Source organism: Anopheles cruzii, chromosome 3 (assembly GCF_943734635.1).
Source record: "Anopheles cruzii chromosome 3, idAnoCruzAS_RS32_06, whole genome shotgun sequence".
Taxonomy (NCBI): domain Eukaryota; kingdom Metazoa; phylum Arthropoda; class Insecta; order Diptera; family Culicidae; genus Anopheles; species Anopheles cruzii.
The window spans coordinates 5,872,134-5,890,580 of NC_069145.1; the positions used below are offsets into that span (position 1 = coordinate 5,872,134).

Consider the following 18,447-nt stretch of genomic DNA (forward strand, 5'->3'; position numbering starts at 1 on the left):
ACTTTAAATAACAACGATAAACAAACTCTACAAATAAGGCCGGCAACGCAAAGACATTCCATAAAACGGTATGCAACCCGTGCTGTTGAGTCGTATATCTATGAAGGACGATTGCGGTTCTTATCAGGCTCGCCCGTTACACCTCCGCGAGCTGCTAGAACGAGAAACTTTAGTTGATGGTTCCCTTTTTACGTTTGATAAGAAACTTAACACTCCTTTTACTAAAACCGCCATTTTTACGCCGAAGCCGTTACGAGAATTTAAACCCCAAATGAGGTCACCCGGGCGGACGTTACTGCAATTGTTACTTTTGGTTTACACTTCACTAGTCATTCGGAAAATTCGGCCAATTCGAGTCGTTTTTTGTCAACATCCGATTCCCGCCGGTCGTCAATTCTCCGTGGGCATTCCCTTGTTTAGTAAGCGCCGATTCGAATGGGATATGTCACTTTCCGTACTGCGCTACAGGTTCCGTATCCAACGCAGTCTATTGCCTCAGTGCAATAATTTACGGACCGTTACCTTTCGAACCGTGCGAACTAACCGTGCCCGATGGCACTGCAGAACTGAAGCACATTCCGAGTTCCCCCACCGAGTTCGATGCGGCCATCGGCATCTGAACGACGACGGTGACGAAGGTCTATTGCCGACCGCCAGCACCACCAGCATTTTCCACCCGGGGCTGAAGTAGAAAGCTGATACGAAACACCTCGAACCAGTGAGGCGCCAACGGACAAGTTCAATGGCAACCCGTGCTGGAGGGGACACCACCCATCCGTCCGTGTGTCGCGGATTGTCAACGGTGTGTCACTTCGAGTCGGAGTTCAGTGACTTCAGTTGAAAGCCAAAGTAGTTCTCCTTTAGGAATGTTTGCTATTATCAAGGCCTACTCCGACCAAATTAAATTACTTTGAAAATGGTAAATCTCATAGGAGTAGTCACCAAGTAGGTCGGTACCTTCGGGACTCTCAACTTACCTGTTGCGCGTCGTTGGATCGTACTGGTGACCGTGATGGAGCAGCGGCAACAGATCGTCACACTGCACCGATTTATCCTGAAACTGCCGTTCATCCAGTTCGGTCACTAGTGGCCCGGATTCAGGAGCCTCGGCCACTGCCAGACCACAGCAGGGCGCACTTTTATCACCTTTGCTCAGGCGGGCCCGTAGCCAGGGTGGGGCACTGATCTTTCGAAAATGTTTCTTCTTCTTCACTTCTCTCTCCTGCACAACGACACCGCCGGGGAGTTTCGTCATCGTGGCCCCATCCTTGGCCGCCATGATGCATACGATGCTATGCGAGGTGGGTGCACTTTTCACCGGAGAAAACTTGCATCACCACTGAAATTAATTGAATTGAGTTAACCAACACCACATCAACTACAACAAACATGCTAATTTATGAGATGGCTTTCTTGCAGCACACAGCGTAGCGTACTACGATCCGTGACTTCCGGCAATTTACATTCCTCGCCTTCCGGAGCGTTCTAAATTGAAGTAGACGAAACATGAACCTCACGGTGGCACTCCTGTGACGATAACTTGTCCCTCATTTTACATCCCGTATCCGCCCGGTTTTAGTACCGGAGCATGGGAAACGTTGTTGAGTGTCGCCGGTGTGTGCTGCCGCCAGCATAAAGCTTATAGGGCTGGTAGTGTGTGATGCCAGAATGGATGAGTCACTTGTTTACCCGACCCTGAAACTTTCTTTACACTCCGCACTCCGCGGCACCCGCGGCAGGGCACGCAGCGCGCTGATGGGTGCCAGAGATACAGGAGGTCTAAGTATAAGGAATTTGGCACTCCCAGTCGCAGGGATCGATTTTTATTGCCTTCCGCACAACAGCACAGCGAGCTGCTCCCTACAGGTTGCCTGGGCCGAAGGTTAGCCATTTCGCCCGCACGCAATCGATTACACCGTTCCGGTGGCATTGACTAGTGACAAAGAAATGCTACTTCTCCGTACGGACAATCTGACGAGTACCAAATCAATTGTAAACATTAAAAATAATAAAAAGGATATAAAGAAGATTTGAGGATTTTATATTCTTAAAGGTGTGTGATGAAGAACGTCAGATTGGTGTCCATTTTGTATAAAAAAATCACTTCGTTACACTAAGGTCTTATCATGCACCGAGCATGCGATCCGTGATGATCCTCGAACCATGACGCAGCTTCTCTTTGCACCGCTCAGCTTATCACACAGACATTCGCTGAGGTGTTGATTCACTAACCAAAAATGGTTCACTACAACATAATTATTCACTCGATCCGTTGCATCACGGACGGGCTGACTAACGGTGCCGGCCCGCGTTGGATCGCGACGGCTACGCAAATCCCGATCCTCTCACACACGTGCACTGCACGGCGGTCGTCGGTGTCGATCGCTGGATCGTCTCACACACAATGCACAGCCGCGAGACACACCCGTTCGCCTACAAATCCACCCACCGCAATTATGCTCGCGTTTGGCCACCGCCATCCAATCGTACCAACAGGTTTGTTTGCCCCCCTTTACGTAACATCATCGTGTTGGATGGTTCTATATCTCACGGGTACGAGTGATGTGTTTTATTTAATCACCACACAGCCAGCGCCAGGATAGCACACGTACGCCGTCACCGTGGATTTCGCCGTCAAAACAGGCAAACACGAGGCCCTCACCGCGTATCGTAGAAGCGGCCACTTTATCACCGACCATGCCGAGAGTAAGATACACCCCACAAACCACACACTAAATCGTCCGCAGGTCGCATTTCGGCGATAAATTGGCCATAAGTGGACAGGCCTTATGCGTCTTTAGCCGGCACGACGGACGGAATGACACATCGATTCTTTAGAACGGAGGCCACAGTACAAATTCACCGAACATCGCGTTCGCTTCTTCCGCGAACGGGGAGCAGATTGCACTAATTAAGCAGCCGGCGATCCGAATCAATTAACCAGTACGCCACCCGGCCCCGCTCTAAGATGGCCTGACGCCGGCGAAACACAAACAGACAGCTCACCAACGGGTTGCACCATGCCGTGTTGATGGTCCACTGGCTCTGCCGCCGTTCTGAATCGGGTGTTCTGTCCGTCGGACACTTCACAACTGGCGCAAGCGTACGGAATCGTGGTCCGCGCCGCGGTCTCGGTTCGGATTCGGACCCGTTCGCGACAGAAGTTGTGATGAGGGCAGGGCGAGGGCTGTTTGGTGGCAAACCAAGCGAAACGCACCACGCTGTCACGGTTCTATGGTTGCTATGGAAACACAACAATAGACGCCGCCCGCTGACCACCGCGATCCGAGCGCATCCTGTGCATATGTTTACGTGCTTTCAGCGCAGGTTTCGAACTACACTTCGTTTTATCATTAAAAAAGAGAACAGCGAGATACCTTGGCCCCTGGGACGTGCCCCCGGGAGAGTTGGCGAACTTTCTTCGAACAAAAAATGGAGAAGATTGTGTAAATTTCAACGTGGGAGTGTAGGCGAAACACAGCTCACACTAAAAAACTCACAGGGTTGATGAAACGTAAAACGGTTAATGTAAAAATAACGAAGATAGTGTTTGAGGTCCAACTCATACGTCACGTCAGGCGAAAGCTCCCATCGATTTATTTCTAGTTCTGGAGTGTTATCGTTCAGTTCCACATGACAATATTTACCACAAACTGTTCCACCTTGCCGGGCATGCTCTCCTGTTACTGTTCCCAATCGAGTATTTTAATTTTATTTTATCATTTTAAAAACCATACTTTTTTTTTATTTTGTGCCAGAAGAATACTTAGAACCTTCACTGTTCGACTACGCCCCGAGGGTGTATCCGATTGGAATGGCTCCAAAGGTTTCACCCCAACGAGCCGCCGGCGGATGAGCCCTCCGGTGGGGGGTGCCAGCACATGATGGCACGACCGGAAACGGGCACCTGCATTTTCACGACCCACGGAGATAGGCCTACGATGTCGACGGACCGTGACGATCGCTGGTTGGTTGGTTAGTGGGGCTTACACTATTGTGTGGCGGTGTAGAGAGGCAAATCACGATTTTGAGGCTTGAACTTTCGATCTTCCAACTGGTTCCAGCAGTGTAGCAGGCCCATTCGACCCTTTCGGCTCGGAAATTTTGGAGTCAATTAATCGTGGGCTTTATTTTCCCCCACACACTAACACACACAGATACGCAAAAGAAAGGTCCGATTGCGTAGCGTGAGCTCCAGTGCTTTGTCCCCAACTTCCGTGCGCTATGGTGGATGGGTTAAATAAATAAGTCATCGTGGCTGGCGGCCCTTAGGGCATCCGATATTTATGAGTCCACTTCCGTTTGTTTCGAACCTTTTTCGTGCTGCAGGTGAAAATCGTCACGCACTCCGCTGTCACGATGAATACGATATTAGTAGTACATTCGCAAGGAGTTTTTTACCCTCTAGGAACTCCAAAGGGGCGTTCTCGACTGAACATTAAGTGTTAGTGGGAGAACCTCAATTTAATCAAAAATATTTAGACTTAAAGAGCATTCAAGACGAGCCCCGCTCAGTTACTCAGCAAGTGGTGCGCATTGTGCGCCATGACACTCGTGGAAGCCGTCAGCGTGGGGTACGTTTTAAGGCGCTGTAGCTCCAGCATCGTGCCGAGCTCCAGGATGTGGGTGTGCTGAGCCTGCACGAGGCGTACCAGCCGGGCCCGCTCGACGATGGCCGCCATCCGGTCCTGGGTTGCCTTCTGCTCCGTTTGCTCCAGCTCCGTGTCCCGTTGCAGGTGCTGCTCGGTGACGTCCACATTCAGGGCGCGCGTTTGCTGGTCGAGGTGCTTGTTTTCCTTCCGCTTCGCCGCAATCCGTTGCTCGATGTCTTCCAGGGAGATTTGCCTGCTCCAAAAATAGAGTCTGGCTCGAGTTTCTGGTTGACCACCGGTTCCCCCCAAATCAACTCACAGTTCCTGCAGCAGTTCCTCCTCGTTCTGCACCGCGCTCCGTATCTTCTTCTCCAGCGCCACCTGGCTGAGGTCTTCGGTACGCTTCATGCCCTTCATCTTCAGCCAGCTCTGGACCTCTTTGGTGATCTTGCACTTCTCGACCGTCGCCAGCTGATCGCGCAGGTCGCGCAACTGTAGCTTCAGCGCCCGATGCTCCCACTCCTGGTAGATGATCTTACGGCGGAACAGAGCTGCGTTCATCATGGCGTTCAGCTTCTTGGCACCGGCTCGCTTAATGATGACATTGATGTCCTCCACGTCCGTCCGGTGGACCAGGACGCATTTGGCGAAATCGATCGCCCGGCCGGACTGCTCAATTTCGATCCAGCCCCGTTTCATGACCAGCTGAACGGAGCGATTGGTGGCATCTTCAAACTGGAGTGCAAGGCGTTAGACTTTAGCGAATCGGTAAGAGGCACCGCGACGGAACGCATACCCTTTCGTTTTGCAACTGTTCCAAAGCTTGCTCGAAAGCCGTTAGGATGTTGCGTTTGTTGGTTATCTCCCGTTGGAAGGCCCCGATAGCTGCCTCCGTATCCGACAGCATCAACTCGCAGCTCTTTAGCTAAAATTTAACAAAGTGAGCTTCTAGACCTGACTTGACCTGATACGGCCACTAGCTACGTACCCGAAACTCGCTCTCGATTTTAATGCGCCGCATTTTGATCAGCGTTTGCCACAGGCTGCTGTCCATCCCGGCCGGACAGTTGGACGGTTGATCAAGCGTCTCACAGTGGCCCAGGTAATCGGTACACTCTTTCGGTAGCAGCAGATTCCCGTGTGCTCCGGCCGTTTTCTTGGCCACGATCCTTTTGGCCATGTCCTGGAAAATGGACACCGTGACGATCGATCGCAGCTGGGTTTTAGGTCTGCGTCTGTCGGGGAAACAACAGTTTTTATTAGAGCCTCTCAAATATGTCTATTGGTCAGCTCACTTGAAGATTTTGTACGCTTGGTCGACCAGCGCCGACTGGGCCGTGTCGGAAAAGTTGATTTTGAACTGTTTGTCCAACAACCGGTCCTTGGTGCGCAGTGTCTCGTAGGTGTTCTTATAGTCGGCAGCCTTCTCCTGGAACTCGTTCGTCATGTCGGTGATCAGATCGACGTACTTGGCCGTTTGGTCTATCTGCTCCCGCAACCGTTCGCCGTTGGCTTCGTAGACGAGCCGAGAGTGGTTGTAGAGCGTGGCGCGCAGTATGCGCATCTCCTCCTGTCTGATGGCCGCCTCGACAATGATCTTCTCGAGCATCAACTTGGCCACCGACGTGTTGAAACGCTTGATTTGATCATCCAGGCTGGCTGCCAACTCTCGGCCCTCGTCCTGCAGCATCCGACGATAGCGGAGGCGCTCCTGATAAAGTAATTCACTCTGCTCTTCGTACTCCTTCACCTCCCGGATATCCGTTTCGTTGTAGTGCTGTGGCTCTTTGCCAATTTCCTGTCAATGTCGAAGATAAGCTCTTAATACTGCCCAACGTACGGGTTTCCGTAGAGTTCAACCTACGAGGCACTGTGGCAGCGGAAGGCTTTTCTTTATCTCATCCTCCCAGCGATGTTCCAGCACTCCGTCCATCATGACCACCAGAGCCCGATCCTTGAAGTCGTCTGCCAGCAGTTCCCGTTGTCGCCGCTCGCGTTCTTGACGTTCCAGCTCCAGGAGATGCTCAGCGCTCGGACTTATGTACGGTGCGGCCGGGACTTCCGTATCCTCCGTGTGGATAATTGTTTCCGGGCGCTCATCCGGCTCGTAGCGCGGATCCTCGATATCGGACACCTCCACCTTGCTTCGATCGGCCATCAGTCGGGCCAGAAGGACCAGCTCCTGCTGCACGTGACGTGCCCTTCGATTGCGCTTCAGCACCAACTCCATTTCTTCTTCCTTCAGTGTCTTAATTTTTTCGAAATTCTTGTTAAACAAAACGCGCAGTTGTTCGATCTCCATCTGGAAGGGAGACCATAAACGGATCCTCGGCATCATGAAACTTAAATGCGCCATTTATCCTACTCGCGACATACATCACCACAAATCAGTTCGAAGTAGAGTTGCTCAAAGGTTACCACTTCCAGCTGATCGTAGCGCAAGTGGTACGGATCGAAGAATCGGTGAGTGGTTGTGCCGGACAAAGTGTACGACTTCTTGATGGTTGCCCGCGCCAAATTGTCCAGCACGTTCCCGTAGTCGGGATCACGGTTGAGGATCGATTCTAGCTGGTAGGTAGGCGTGGGCTTCCAAGGTAACAGCGCGTCATGGCTTGCCATCAACTCGGTGTCGCGGTAGACACGCACCTTGTCCAGGTACTGTCTCAGATCGCTGCTCGGTAACATCGCATAGTTTTCCACCAACGATCGCTTGAACATTGATCTGCAAAACATGAGGGCTTATGGCAAGATTCCTGCAAGCTAGTACTTTGGATAGTGTACCTGATCTTCACAGGCTTTTTGCTCATAGTTGACCAGCAACTCTCGATCAGTTTCTCGTTGATTGTACCCTGCGATGCTATGAAGCGCTGTAATCGAACTTTCTCCACATTCTTTTCTTCATTTGCCTACAACACGACGGAGATTGCATTTAACACACCGCAAAAGTCGTCCGGACCGACTGACGGGCCAACGTTACCTTTTGCGTCAGCGTTTCGGTTGCCTCCGTGTTCAGGTTGAACTCCTGCAGCGGGAATCTTTCTTCCGGCGGCACGATTTCGTTGCGATCCACAAGCTGCTTCAGGTGTTGTTTGATGTCCATGAACTCGGCAAAGATTGCCGCGTGCTCCGGCTCAAACACCTTACCTTTCGCTTGGCCACGCTCTAGCTCGTTTCGTTCGATCCACGGGACAGTGCTGTCGTTTTGGGGACCCGTTTCAAGGGGCGTGTTATCTGCACCCTCCAACACGCTCAGTCTCGCATCGAAAGCCATAACCGTTTCGCAGGACGCCCTGGCCGAACTCCTTTGGAAGTTTTGGAGCAATTTCAGCACCATCAACAAACCGCTGTGACATAGCACAATCAGAAGTCTGGAAAAGGTAACCGGTTATGGGTTGTTATCCTCTAAGGACCCAGGAATCTCGATGGAACATACTCATTTCTGGCGTCCAGTGAAACCTGATGAATCCCACCGTTGTAGCGTCCGTCGAAATTCAAACGGCAAAGCGGTTTCTCGTCTGCCTGGACATCGTAAAGTGTGAGCTGGCCGTCGATCGACCAAACGTACAGATATCGCTCGTCCACACCAAGCTCCAGGTGCAACGCAGTCTGGGGTGTGGTTATGGTCTTCTCAATCACAACACTCAAGATCCCACCCGATCGCCTAAGTTCTAGGATATCGATCACATTCGACCTTATCCGGTGTGCGTACAGAAACAGTGTCGCTTGCGATCGTCTCGGTAGCATCTGGGTGTATTCATGGGGAGCTGCCAGTGTGGTGGCTGTGGCCGCCTCCGCCGTGTGCTGTTTGACGATGAACTCAATCTGTTTGTAGCCAATTCCTTCCGCACACCGGATCGGCTCGACAAACAAAACTTCTTCAGCGCTGCACCAGAAGAAGAGATCGTTTACGGCGGGGTGATTTTTCAGCACCTGGACGAGGCTTAATTCAAAAGATGGTCCGATGGCCAGTATGGAAAGATTCCGTGCCTTGTCCAGGGCCGCACAGAAATCGCCATCAACGATATCAAACTTGACCCGTTCGATGGAATGCCGGGAGAGGTACAGACTAGCCACTTCCTTGACCTGTTCCTTAGTAACTACGATCACCTTGAGTGTGCCATTGGCCGTGCCCACCACCAGCACCGGTAGAAGCGGATGGCTGGCGATGCATTGCAAGAGGGATACATGAGTAGTACTTCCGGCAGCACCACTGTCCAGCTTCATAAGCCGAATTGTGCCGTCCTTTTTAATGCCTGCCATCTGTTTGTGGTGCCCACAAATCCCTCCATAACCGTAGCCTATGTCCAAGTCTTTCAGCATGCGAAACTCCACATTGCGGACGTCATTGTCCAGGACGGTGCGCATAATGATTCCATCGGTCGTAACACCCAGCAAACCTTCGCTGGATGAGTAATGTACCAGTTGCTCGTACGGGGCGTCCGACTGTGTGGTCCACAGCAAGTTCCACGTGCCCTTCTGCTTCCGGTAGAATTTAACTTGCCCCTCCGGAGCACTCACGAACAGACCTCCTTTGCAGTAGAATAGGAACGGAATATAGTCGCCCGACTCGGGCGGGTCGGCATCATGGACGTTGATCGTTTGCACTATTTGCCCGGTGGACGATGAAACCTGTTCAGGAGGTCAGGAAACGGGGATCATACCACGGTGCGTTACAAATGACCCCTTCCAGACTTACGATCGAGACTTTCGCCTTTTGATTTACCACGGCAAGATTGCCATCGATAAGAAACACGACGCAGAACGGTAACTCATCGTTGGCCAACTCCAGCTGGATGGTTCGTTCGATCAGCCGACTGAGGCGAATGTTTCCATAAACTTCCCACAGTTTCATCTGTGTTCTGCGTGCCGCGTACTGGCACACGGCAAAGGTGGACGACGGACTGCAGATCAACCGTTGCTGGTCGGAAAGGATGGACGATGGTTTTTTGCACAGGAGTTCCTTACTGCGCCAAGTGTACACCTCTATCGAGTAGTCCGGTACGCCGGTTAGCGCAACGAGATATTCACTCTCCGAAAAGCACAACGCAATATAGGAACATTGGGTTTGATCTGTGCGAAAAAGCGTAACAAATACAGTACATCGTCGTGCGTTTGGTACCTTCGATTCGTACCTCCTTCCAGAACCGAAACCACCGCAAATGATGGATAGGATATCAGTACAATTCGAGGATTGAGACACCTTTCCGCGAACGCCAGAATGGGGAACAGTTTGTGACCCGCGATGCAGGCCACACCATTGCCCGCTTGCGCCGAGTTGGCAAGGTAGTGTGATTCGGCCGATGTTTTCAAATTCACAAACAGAATGTGACTCCCGAGACCCACGGCAATGGCGGCGTTACCGACGATGCACACCATCTCAACGGCGCCCGGTTTCATCCATCTGAAAGGAACGTGCAAAACTCCAAGCAACCCAAGAAGGCAAGAGGCAATGTTTTTCATCTTACAGTGATTTCGTATTGATGATGGTATCCATTTCGCTAAGTTTCGAAGAAGTTTGACGCGAAACTAACCTTTCAGTTCTTTCACTAACGTAAACCTTGTAGATTGCTAGTCGTCAAGAGTAGAAAGGAACGGTAAATAAAGTTACGGCATTCTTGAAACATTGCTTAGCAACCGACCGCGGTTGTCTTGGCGGTTGATAGTTATAGCCATGCTACAGCTGAAGTTAAAGCTATTGTCGTTGAAGTTGACTTAACGTTGTGTAAAATGATACAATAACTCATTAACAAAATCCAAATTGACAGTATTTTAAATATTGCAATCCTTTTTGTCTGAATATATTAAAAAATTCCAAGCAAAGTTTTGGACCCCCGTGGATAGAATAGTCGGTAACGCTCGTAACGCCGGAATGAAGTTGATTTTTGAAAGCTTCGGGTATTAACCTAAAGAAAGACAGTTACAGTACTCGTAAAAAGAATTTATTTCGTATAATACATAATGCGTCATTAAAAAAATTAACATGTATGGCCACGTTATTTTCGTAAAAATCTTAAATGCACACTTTACAATTGCATTATAATCCCTTTATCCGGCACCCCGGGTGAAAGGGATTCGTCCAGAGTGATATTGGCAGTAGGGCTTAGTGTTCTTCCTTAATTTTACCCAGCAGAGCGTCACACGTTTTCTTTGCATCACCGAGCAGCATCGAGGTATTGGGTTTGTAGAATATGGGATTGTCAACCGCCGCGTAACCAACTCCGAGGGAACGCTTCATCACGACCACCTGTGTTAGGAGGAAAGTAAACGATCGGATTACAATAATGTGCCCCCGTGGCTCTTTCTTTTCCCACCAGCGACGCTTACCTGATCCGCTTTCCACACCTTCAGCACCGGCATACCGGCAATGATCGAATTGGGATCGTCCTCGGCCGCACTGTTTACTGTGTCGTTCGCGCCAATCACCAGCACCAGGTCCGTCTCGCTAAAGTCGTCGTTGATTTCCTCCATCTCGAGCACATCGTCGTACGGCACGCCAGCCTCCGCTAGCAGCACGTTCAGTTGTCCGGGCATTCGGCCCGCCACCGGATGGATACCGAACCTCACCTTCTTACCGCGCTCCTTCAAAAGGGTGACCATTTCCGCGATCGGGTACTGTGCCTTAGCCACGCACAGCCCATAGCCGGGTGTGATGATAATGTTCTTGGAGTTTCGAATCATGTCCACCACTCCGTCCACGTTTACTTCTGTGTGTGTGCCGACAATCTCCGCCGGCTTACCGCCCGCCGTCGAGGTCGTACCGTATCCACCGAGAATCACGTTCGGTAGCGATCGGTTCATGGCCTTGCACATGATGTACGACAGAATGGCACCGGACGAACCGATCAGCGCACCGACGATCGTCATGAGGTTGTTGTTGAGCATGAATCCTTCCGCGCACAGCGCCCAGCCGGAGTACGAGTTGAGCACTGTGATGACCACTGGCATGTCGGCTCCTCCGATGGCCGCCGTTAGCGTAACACCCATTGCCGTGGACATAGCCGCGGTTGCTCCGAGCAGACCCAGGCCTCCGGCCATCGAGGGTTCCATATAGAAGGCACCCATTGCGGCCAAGTTACCCGCCAGTAGACCACCGTTGATCCAGTGACGCCCGGGAAGGAGAAGTGGCGATGAGTTGAGCACACCTTGCAGCTTACCGTAAGCCACCAGTGAACCGCTGAACGTCACACCACCGATGTAGGTGCCGAGGAAGAGGGCCGTCTTCAGGACATTCGCCGCCGGATCGGTCGCGAGCGTGGGGAAGTCGTGCATGTATGTGGCCACGCAAGTCAGTACGGCTGCTGCTCCGACCAGACTGTGAAAAGCGGCCACGAGTTGGGGTAGATCGGTAATTTGAATTCGCTTTGCAATAATCGATCCCAACAAGCCACCGAGTCCGGCCACACCACCCATCTGCATCAGCACTTCCGTGCTGGGGGCCATATGGCCGAGGGTGGCCGCAATACCTCCCGTTACACCAATTATGCCCAATCCATTGCCCAACCGGGACGTCTTCTGGGAGGACAGTCCAACCAGTGCCCCGATGCAGCACAAACTCGACGCCAAGTACGCCATCTGGTGAATTTCCGGAAGATTTTGCAGGGCACCGAGTCCGTAGCCACCCAGAAACACCGCCGCCGGAATGCCGAACAGATAGTTGTGCTCCGGTGGATCAGTCGGACGCTTGAACATGTCCAACATGCGCTGCGTCACCAGGAAGCCACCGAAGATGTTGATGAACGAAATTAGGGCCGCGCTGGCGGCCAGTGTTTCGATCGTGTTCGTGGGCATCACGCCACCTCCCATCATCAGCAGACCACCGACGGCCGTGATGCCGGAGATGGCATTCGTCACCGACATCAGGGGCGAGTGCAGGGCCGGAGTTACTCCCCACACCGTGTGGTATCCCACGATACCGGACATGGCAAAGGTGGTCATCATCGTGGTGAATGCCGCGTTCGGCGCGATCGCCCCGAGACCGAGCAACGTTCCGAGCCCGCTCGAGTAGATGAGGCTCGTTTTCAGCTTATCATTGAACGGGTTCGGTGGCAGTGGTTCCGCCTTGATGGCAGCTCCAGCCTTCGCTACGGCTGGCGGGGGCTTCGCGGATACGGAAATGACCGGCGGAGGCCACATCAGATTCCCGTTCCGTAGCACAATGCTGCCGCGCACCACCTCGTCCTCGAGATTGATGTTGAAGTGATTCTGCTCGCCTATCGAGAGCAGGAACTTGGAGATGTTGTTGGCGTACAGTGTGGAGCTTTGCGTGGGCAAGCGACTGGGAAAATCGGTCAGCCCAACGTGTACGACATCGTGCAAAACCTTAATTTCTCCCGGCACCGTCGTCTGCACGTTGCCGCCGGCTTCCGCGGCCAGATCGACGATCACGCTTCCCGGTTTCATCGATTTCACCATCTCCTCCGTGATGAGCCTGGAATGGGAATGCGCACGGTTAACACGGGCAGCTCCCGTTTGGACCGTCTACCGTTTACTTACACCGGAGCACGTTGACCGGGAATAAGGGCCGTCGTCACAATGACGTCCACCTCTTTGCACTGCTTCGCAAACAGGGCCATCTCGGCCTCGATAAACTCTTTGCTCATTTCCTTACTGTAGCCACCGGCCGTGGAGCCGTCTTCGGCGATGTTAATCGTCAGAAACTCGGCGCCCATACTCTCCACCTGCTCCTTGACGATCGGCCGTGTATCGAAGGCACGCACGATCGCACCCATACCACGTGCCTGACCGATTGCTGCCAATCCCGCCACACCGCCGCCGATGACAAGAATCTTGGCCGGTGGCACCTTACCGGCGGCCGTTATTTGACCAGTGAAAAAGCGCGGAAAGTGATTCGCTGCCTCGATCACGGCACGGTAACCGGAAATGTTGGCCATCGACGAGAGTGCATCGAAAACTTGCGCACGCGAAATACGCGGAATGGCATCCATGGCTGCGGGATTAAATGGGATTATCTTAGATCACGCAGGATTCTTGAGCAAGAGGCTCCGCCATGCTCACCGAAAGCGTTGATCTTCTTCGGGGCCAGCTTTTCGATCAGATCCTTGTTCTGCGTCGGATAGAGGAAGGAAATGAGTGTCGATGCTTCACGTAGATTCGGAATCTCATTCTCGGTCGGCTGGCGCACTTTCAGCACAATGTCTGCAAACGAAAAAGAGGGAGCCGAGAATAAGAAACTGGACGTCCTTCTCCGTGTTTGACTGCGCACGAACCAGTTTCGAAGGCGTTCTTATTATCGACAATCTTGGCCCCGGCGGCTTCGTAGTCTGTGTCACGGAACTTTGCGCCGACACCAGCCCCGCTTTCGACCTGCACCTTGAAGCCCTTCTTGATGAGTGTCCCGGCGACGACCGGTGTTACGGAAACTCTACAAAAAACGGGAGTATGAAGAACAATTCTTATAAAAAATGATCAACCATTCAAAACGTAGTGTCACGCGATCGGAATGTCGCATCGCTGCAGATCAACATAGCGTGCTACGCCCAAGGGTTTCTGTTGCATTGCACTTTGGCATAGGATTCCGTTTGGGTACAAAAACACATCTCACTTAGCTAATTCTTTTTGCTTTGGTTTGCATATTCAATCCACCCAAACGCATATCGACATATCCTACGTACGATGCTTACCGTTTTTCGTTGACCCATCGCTCCTTCGGCACACCGATCACCAGGTTCGAGTACGGGACGCCTTTAACGGCTGTGGCCGGTTTGCCATCTTTCTGAAGTAGCTTTACACTACCTAAAATAAAACAAACAGCAAAATGGTTAACCAATCGGACAACGGAGAGAGTTCCCACCGAGCAAGGCGTCTACCTGAAAACAGCCGTAAAGGATGCACCGGCTTCACGGCAATATGCAGCAATGCATCTCCTCGCTGGCAGCACAGACGGAGCACTCCGCGCGTCATCGTTGTGTGCGGTGGCCTCGCTCGGTCACTGCTGTCCCGCTCGCACCCGCGTTATCAATCTGGCACTGTAAGGGACGAAAATAAAACGTTGCAAAAACAAGATAATACACCAACGAACGTCGATCGATCATCTTGATCGGGGTAGAAAATTATGCGGATCCAGCGAAGATGCGATCGCGGTCTTATATGTAAATCATTTCAAATACACACACATACCAAAGATTGAAGCACTCCGAGTCGTCGGTCGGTGGGAAAAAGTGGACGCAAACAAATCGAAACGGATGCAGTCTGATCGGGCTCGTGAGGTTCACAAGTCGTTCACAGCACCAAATTCACGTCGATCACTCGCTCACACACACACAAACAGAGGGGTGCAGGATTGGCCACGCACGCACGCGGGATGCGAGAATTTAGAACGTAACAAACAGAGATAAGCGGCTCACGGCTGGTGGATGGTGTGCGCAGGCAGAGCGACCGGGCGCGCCGTTACATTAACAGCACCATAAAACCGACAGCTCGCGAGTGACAGTGGCGGTCGACTGGCCGCCGTTTGGTCCGACCGGCTTACGGTCCCAGAGAGAGCATCCCACGCCGGTGCCGGTTCCACGGCGGCTTGGCGTACCCGGCATGATCACGGCCCGAGAGAGAGCGAGAGCGGCCGCGAGAGGACCAGAGATAGGCCCCGGATCCGGCCGATAGTGCCCAGTGGTGCGTAACAGGTTTGCCGCCGACCGCGGACTTCGGCCAGAGTGATAGAGGGAGATAGGAGGAACGAGAGTACGGCCACACCAACACCGACGACGCACGGGTTGCAGACGAACGGTGCATTGTACTCCCGCCGGTCTGTCCTGGGCCCGGGCGGCGTCGGGTATGGCACCACTGCCGGATGTTAAAAAGCGCGGCCGTGCCTCCCTCGCGAACTGGTTCGCGGAAGGTGGTCGCCAAAGGAAACAAAAAAAAAGAGTATCACAACAACATGTGATCAAACGGCTTGAGCCTTTTTTTTGTTTTGCCGGCGGTGTGTCAAAATTTATCAAAGCAGCCCTATCACATGTTGGCCATATTTTCGTAGAACTGATACGAACTTATAATCCAGATATTCGACTGCGGGGATCAACAGCAGCAAAATTAGAATATCGCGGTTTTTTCTATGGAGATAGTGTTTCGAAACAACTCCTTAATTCATAAATACGACCGGGTCCGTTCTTCTAAGTTAAAAAAACTTCCTAATTCTAATTTTCAATTTCAAATTTAGCAACGAGTACGAATAGCGCGCTCTTTGGCGCCAGCATTCCACATTCCAGCGCGTTCTAATTGCGTTGTAGTTTTCCATACCGGGCAAGTGAGCGGGCAATGAAAAAAAAATCTGACACTATCGTTGTTTATCGTGTAGGTGTCAGTATGGGTGCCTAGGCGGGGGTGCAAAGCCATGATTCCGCCAGCCAGGCCATGTGTGTTTTGAATGTCGGAGACTATCGGTACTCGCGTAGCGGCAATCTGTATCGATCGTCGGAGCATCAGGGATTGGAACGTGTTTCTGGGAGTTTTTGATCGCTCGCCACCGACGTCACAATAGATAATAGCTTAGAACCTTAGACTTATGATCACTGATGATCACTCAAATTTGTAGAACGTCGCCAATTTGTCAGCCGCCTGTTTGTCGCCAAAAATACATGACGGAATGACGTGTTTGAACAACTTTTGCCGCGTAAAAAATGATTGATACGTTAGAACGCCTTCTAATTTTGTACCCTGTTGTCCACACACAGTCTGAATGGAGAGCAAAAGATGTGTCCATTTCGACGTGCTAACGTGGCGAAAATGGAGAAAACGCACGTTAGTGCGCGCCATTTCTTAAACTGTTAACGTCATTTACTTTTAACATACGGTCGGTCGGCCTGTCAGTCAATTAGCAAACTATAAATAATCTTCACTTCGATGGTTTTGCTTACTTTTTCGGGCAATTTTTTTCCACCACAGAAGAGTTGGTGGTGTCAACAAAAATATTCATTGCATAATGTGGTGCGTCTCGTCCAGTATTTACCAACAGATACTGTACGCAACGCATACCACATGTTTATAAACACATGATTCCATTATTTTGCTGCTTTATCCTCTTTATCTCTTAGAGGAGCTACGTACTATTACCTAATCACGGTGGCGGAGTGCGTAATCAATCAAGTGGAAGCGTAGATTGTACACGGCCAACAGGAATGTACGTTGGACCATTTTTCTGGAAGTACCGAAACTATAGTAGCCGACAACAGGCCGCTCACTAACGATCTTTTGCAGCGGAGGGGTCTTGCAATCCATTGCATTTGTTGTGTTCCCTGCGGCTTAGCGACCCATCTATTTCCGGCTGAGCCCGCAACGGGTAAAACCTTGGTTCAAAAGGGATAAAATGGCAAAGATTAGGCCGACCCCCGCATGGTTCGTAGCCGCCAAGACTTATCGACTTTAATCTGGAATGAAAACCAAAAAAACCCAAATCTTTCACCCTATCGACGGACGGCACTCGTCTACTCGAGTGAGTAAAACGTTCATATCAAGTGCACTGCCGATAATCAATCTATGCGCTGGGGAGTCTAGCCGCGACCCCGTGGTGGGTAGCTTACAGCTGTGCGGACGTCAGCAGACCACCACGGAAACCCAACGGCAGCTCAAGTTCGTTATGTAATGACGTGGAACCTTTCCCGTTTGGTTTGCTATTTTTTACCCCTACTATCAAAGGCATCACGCTCCGCTCCCGTTATCGGTGGCCGATTGGTTGGGCGTTGGGTGATTGTCTGATAAGTGTTTTTTTGTGTGACGAACTGCCACGTGGTCCGGTGGGTTATCTTAATAATACGAAAAAAGGTAGTTTTCCCACTGTTAGCTAGAATCATTTTGCAGCTGGACACAGCTAGGAAAGTGATAACGGGCAGCATCTGTCTGTTGGTTGAAGCACACGCAACCTTTATTTGCGCACAGTTTGCGTGCGTTTGCGGAAGGAGTTTTCGTCTTGTGGCAGCGCCGCTCTATGGCTTCTCATTCCGGACCTTGCCGTTATCTGAGCTGTGTCGTCAGCAGCCTGTTGCTGTTTCAAACCGTTATGGCTACATTCTAAATATCTCGATGGGATTTGTTGATCTGCTCGATTCAATCGGTTAGGTCACCGGACTAAAATACCATGACCGCGAGTGAAACTTAATACGATACGTTGCACGGACGTCCTGATGCGTTCGCTTCGCCCGCATCCACTCTACTTGCGTTAATTAAAACGATGCCCATTTAATTCAGGGCTTCTCCCGCCATTGCGGCCATGCACTGTAGAGTCGGAGAAAATGGAAGAAACGGTCCCTTTCGAACAGAGCGTTGTTCACTGGGCTCGTTCTGCGTCACTGACCTTTCTCTGGTGGCAGTAGCAGAACCAAAGCCGAACCCCATTTAATGGCCATCTGGGCTTGGGACTGAACGGGGACAAGTTTTAAGCCTGCGATTTTGGCACTAAACTCCAGCGTCTGGCGTTCGCTGCAGTGTGAAATGTTTCATTCTAACGTAAAATGTAAACATAAGGCCGTCACATGGTGGTCCCCTCCCCATGGTACTCGTGTTTGCATTTCAGTCTGTTTACAGCTTTCTGCCGGGCTCGTAATCTCGGCCACAATCTTCTTATCGGCTCGGCTCGTGGACCACTGCGGATGCACACCAGGTATTGACAAAATTGTGAACACACCAAACATGAAACTTTAACAGGAACCGGCCCCATCCATCTGGAGCTTCGAGGAATCGATTTTTTCGACCGGGAATAAAAGTGCGTGGCACTCCAATAGCGACTGTGGTGGAATGTTTACTAATAACTGCACGCAGTAATTTCCAGGGGCGCGACCGCTGCCAATGTGGGAAGGGGTTTTCTTGGACAAGCCCAATACTTACCCCCGCGTAGTGGATCCCG

The 18,447-nt window shown here is 51.5% G+C and overlaps 2 protein-coding genes across 2 annotated transcripts; both read right to left on the reverse strand.

The window, feature by feature from the left end:
• Positions 1–4,511: 4,511 nt before the first annotated feature.
• On the reverse strand, positions 4,512–10,086 carry LOC128274080 (cilia- and flagella-associated protein 43). Its single transcript, XM_053012166.1, has 13 exons — positions 10,058–10,086; positions 9,725–9,993; positions 9,289–9,662; positions 8,026–9,221; positions 7,570–7,960; positions 7,374–7,498; positions 6,969–7,314; positions 6,457–6,894; positions 5,888–6,390; positions 5,581–5,827; positions 5,389–5,517; positions 4,912–5,327; positions 4,512–4,845 (listed from the first exon to the last, which is right to left on the reverse strand). Exons 1-13 carry the CDS (start codon positions 10,084–10,086, stop codon positions 4,512–4,514), a joined length of 4,797 nt encoding a protein of 1,598 aa, XP_052868126.1.
• A 429-nt stretch (positions 10,087–10,515) lies between these two features.
• On the reverse strand, positions 10,516–14,568 carry LOC128270503 (NAD(P) transhydrogenase, mitochondrial-like). Its single transcript, XM_053007910.1, has 7 exons — positions 14,420–14,568; positions 14,234–14,345; positions 13,820–13,974; positions 13,608–13,748; positions 13,086–13,539; positions 10,917–13,020; positions 10,516–10,836 (listed from the first exon to the last, which is right to left on the reverse strand). The coding sequence occupies exons 1-7, from the start codon at positions 14,511–14,513 to the stop codon at positions 10,693–10,695; spliced, it is 3,204 nt and encodes a 1,067-aa protein (XP_052863870.1). The 5' UTR covers positions 14,514–14,568; the 3' UTR covers positions 10,516–10,692.
• Between the last annotated feature and the right edge of the window lie 3,879 nt (positions 14,569–18,447).

Excerpts from the sequence above, each read along its gene's own strand:
- LOC128274080 (XM_053012166.1), bottom strand. The coding sequence starts at position 10,086 with ATGGATACCATCATCAATACGAAATCACT. Across the intron at positions 9,222-9,288 it reads AAAAGGCGAAAGTCTCGATC|GTTTCATCGTCCACCGGGCA; the intron begins GTAAGTCTGGAA and ends CCTCCTGAACAG. Across the intron at positions 7,315-7,373 it reads AAAAAGCCTGTGAAGATCAG|ATCAATGTTCAAGCGATCGT; the intron begins GTACACTATCCA and ends CATGTTTTGCAG.
- LOC128270503 (XM_053007910.1), bottom strand. The coding sequence starts at position 14,513 with ATGACGCGCGGAGTGCTCCGTCTGTGCTGCCAGCGAGGAGATGCATTG. Across the intron at positions 14,346-14,419 it reads TCCTTTACGGCTGTTTTCAG|GTAGTGTAAAGCTACTTCAG; the intron begins GTAGACGCCTTG and ends GTTTTATTTTAG. Across the intron at positions 13,749-13,819 it reads TAAGAACGCCTTCGAAACTG|ACATTGTGCTGAAAGTGCGC; the intron begins GTTCGTGCGCAG and ends TTTCGTTTGCAG.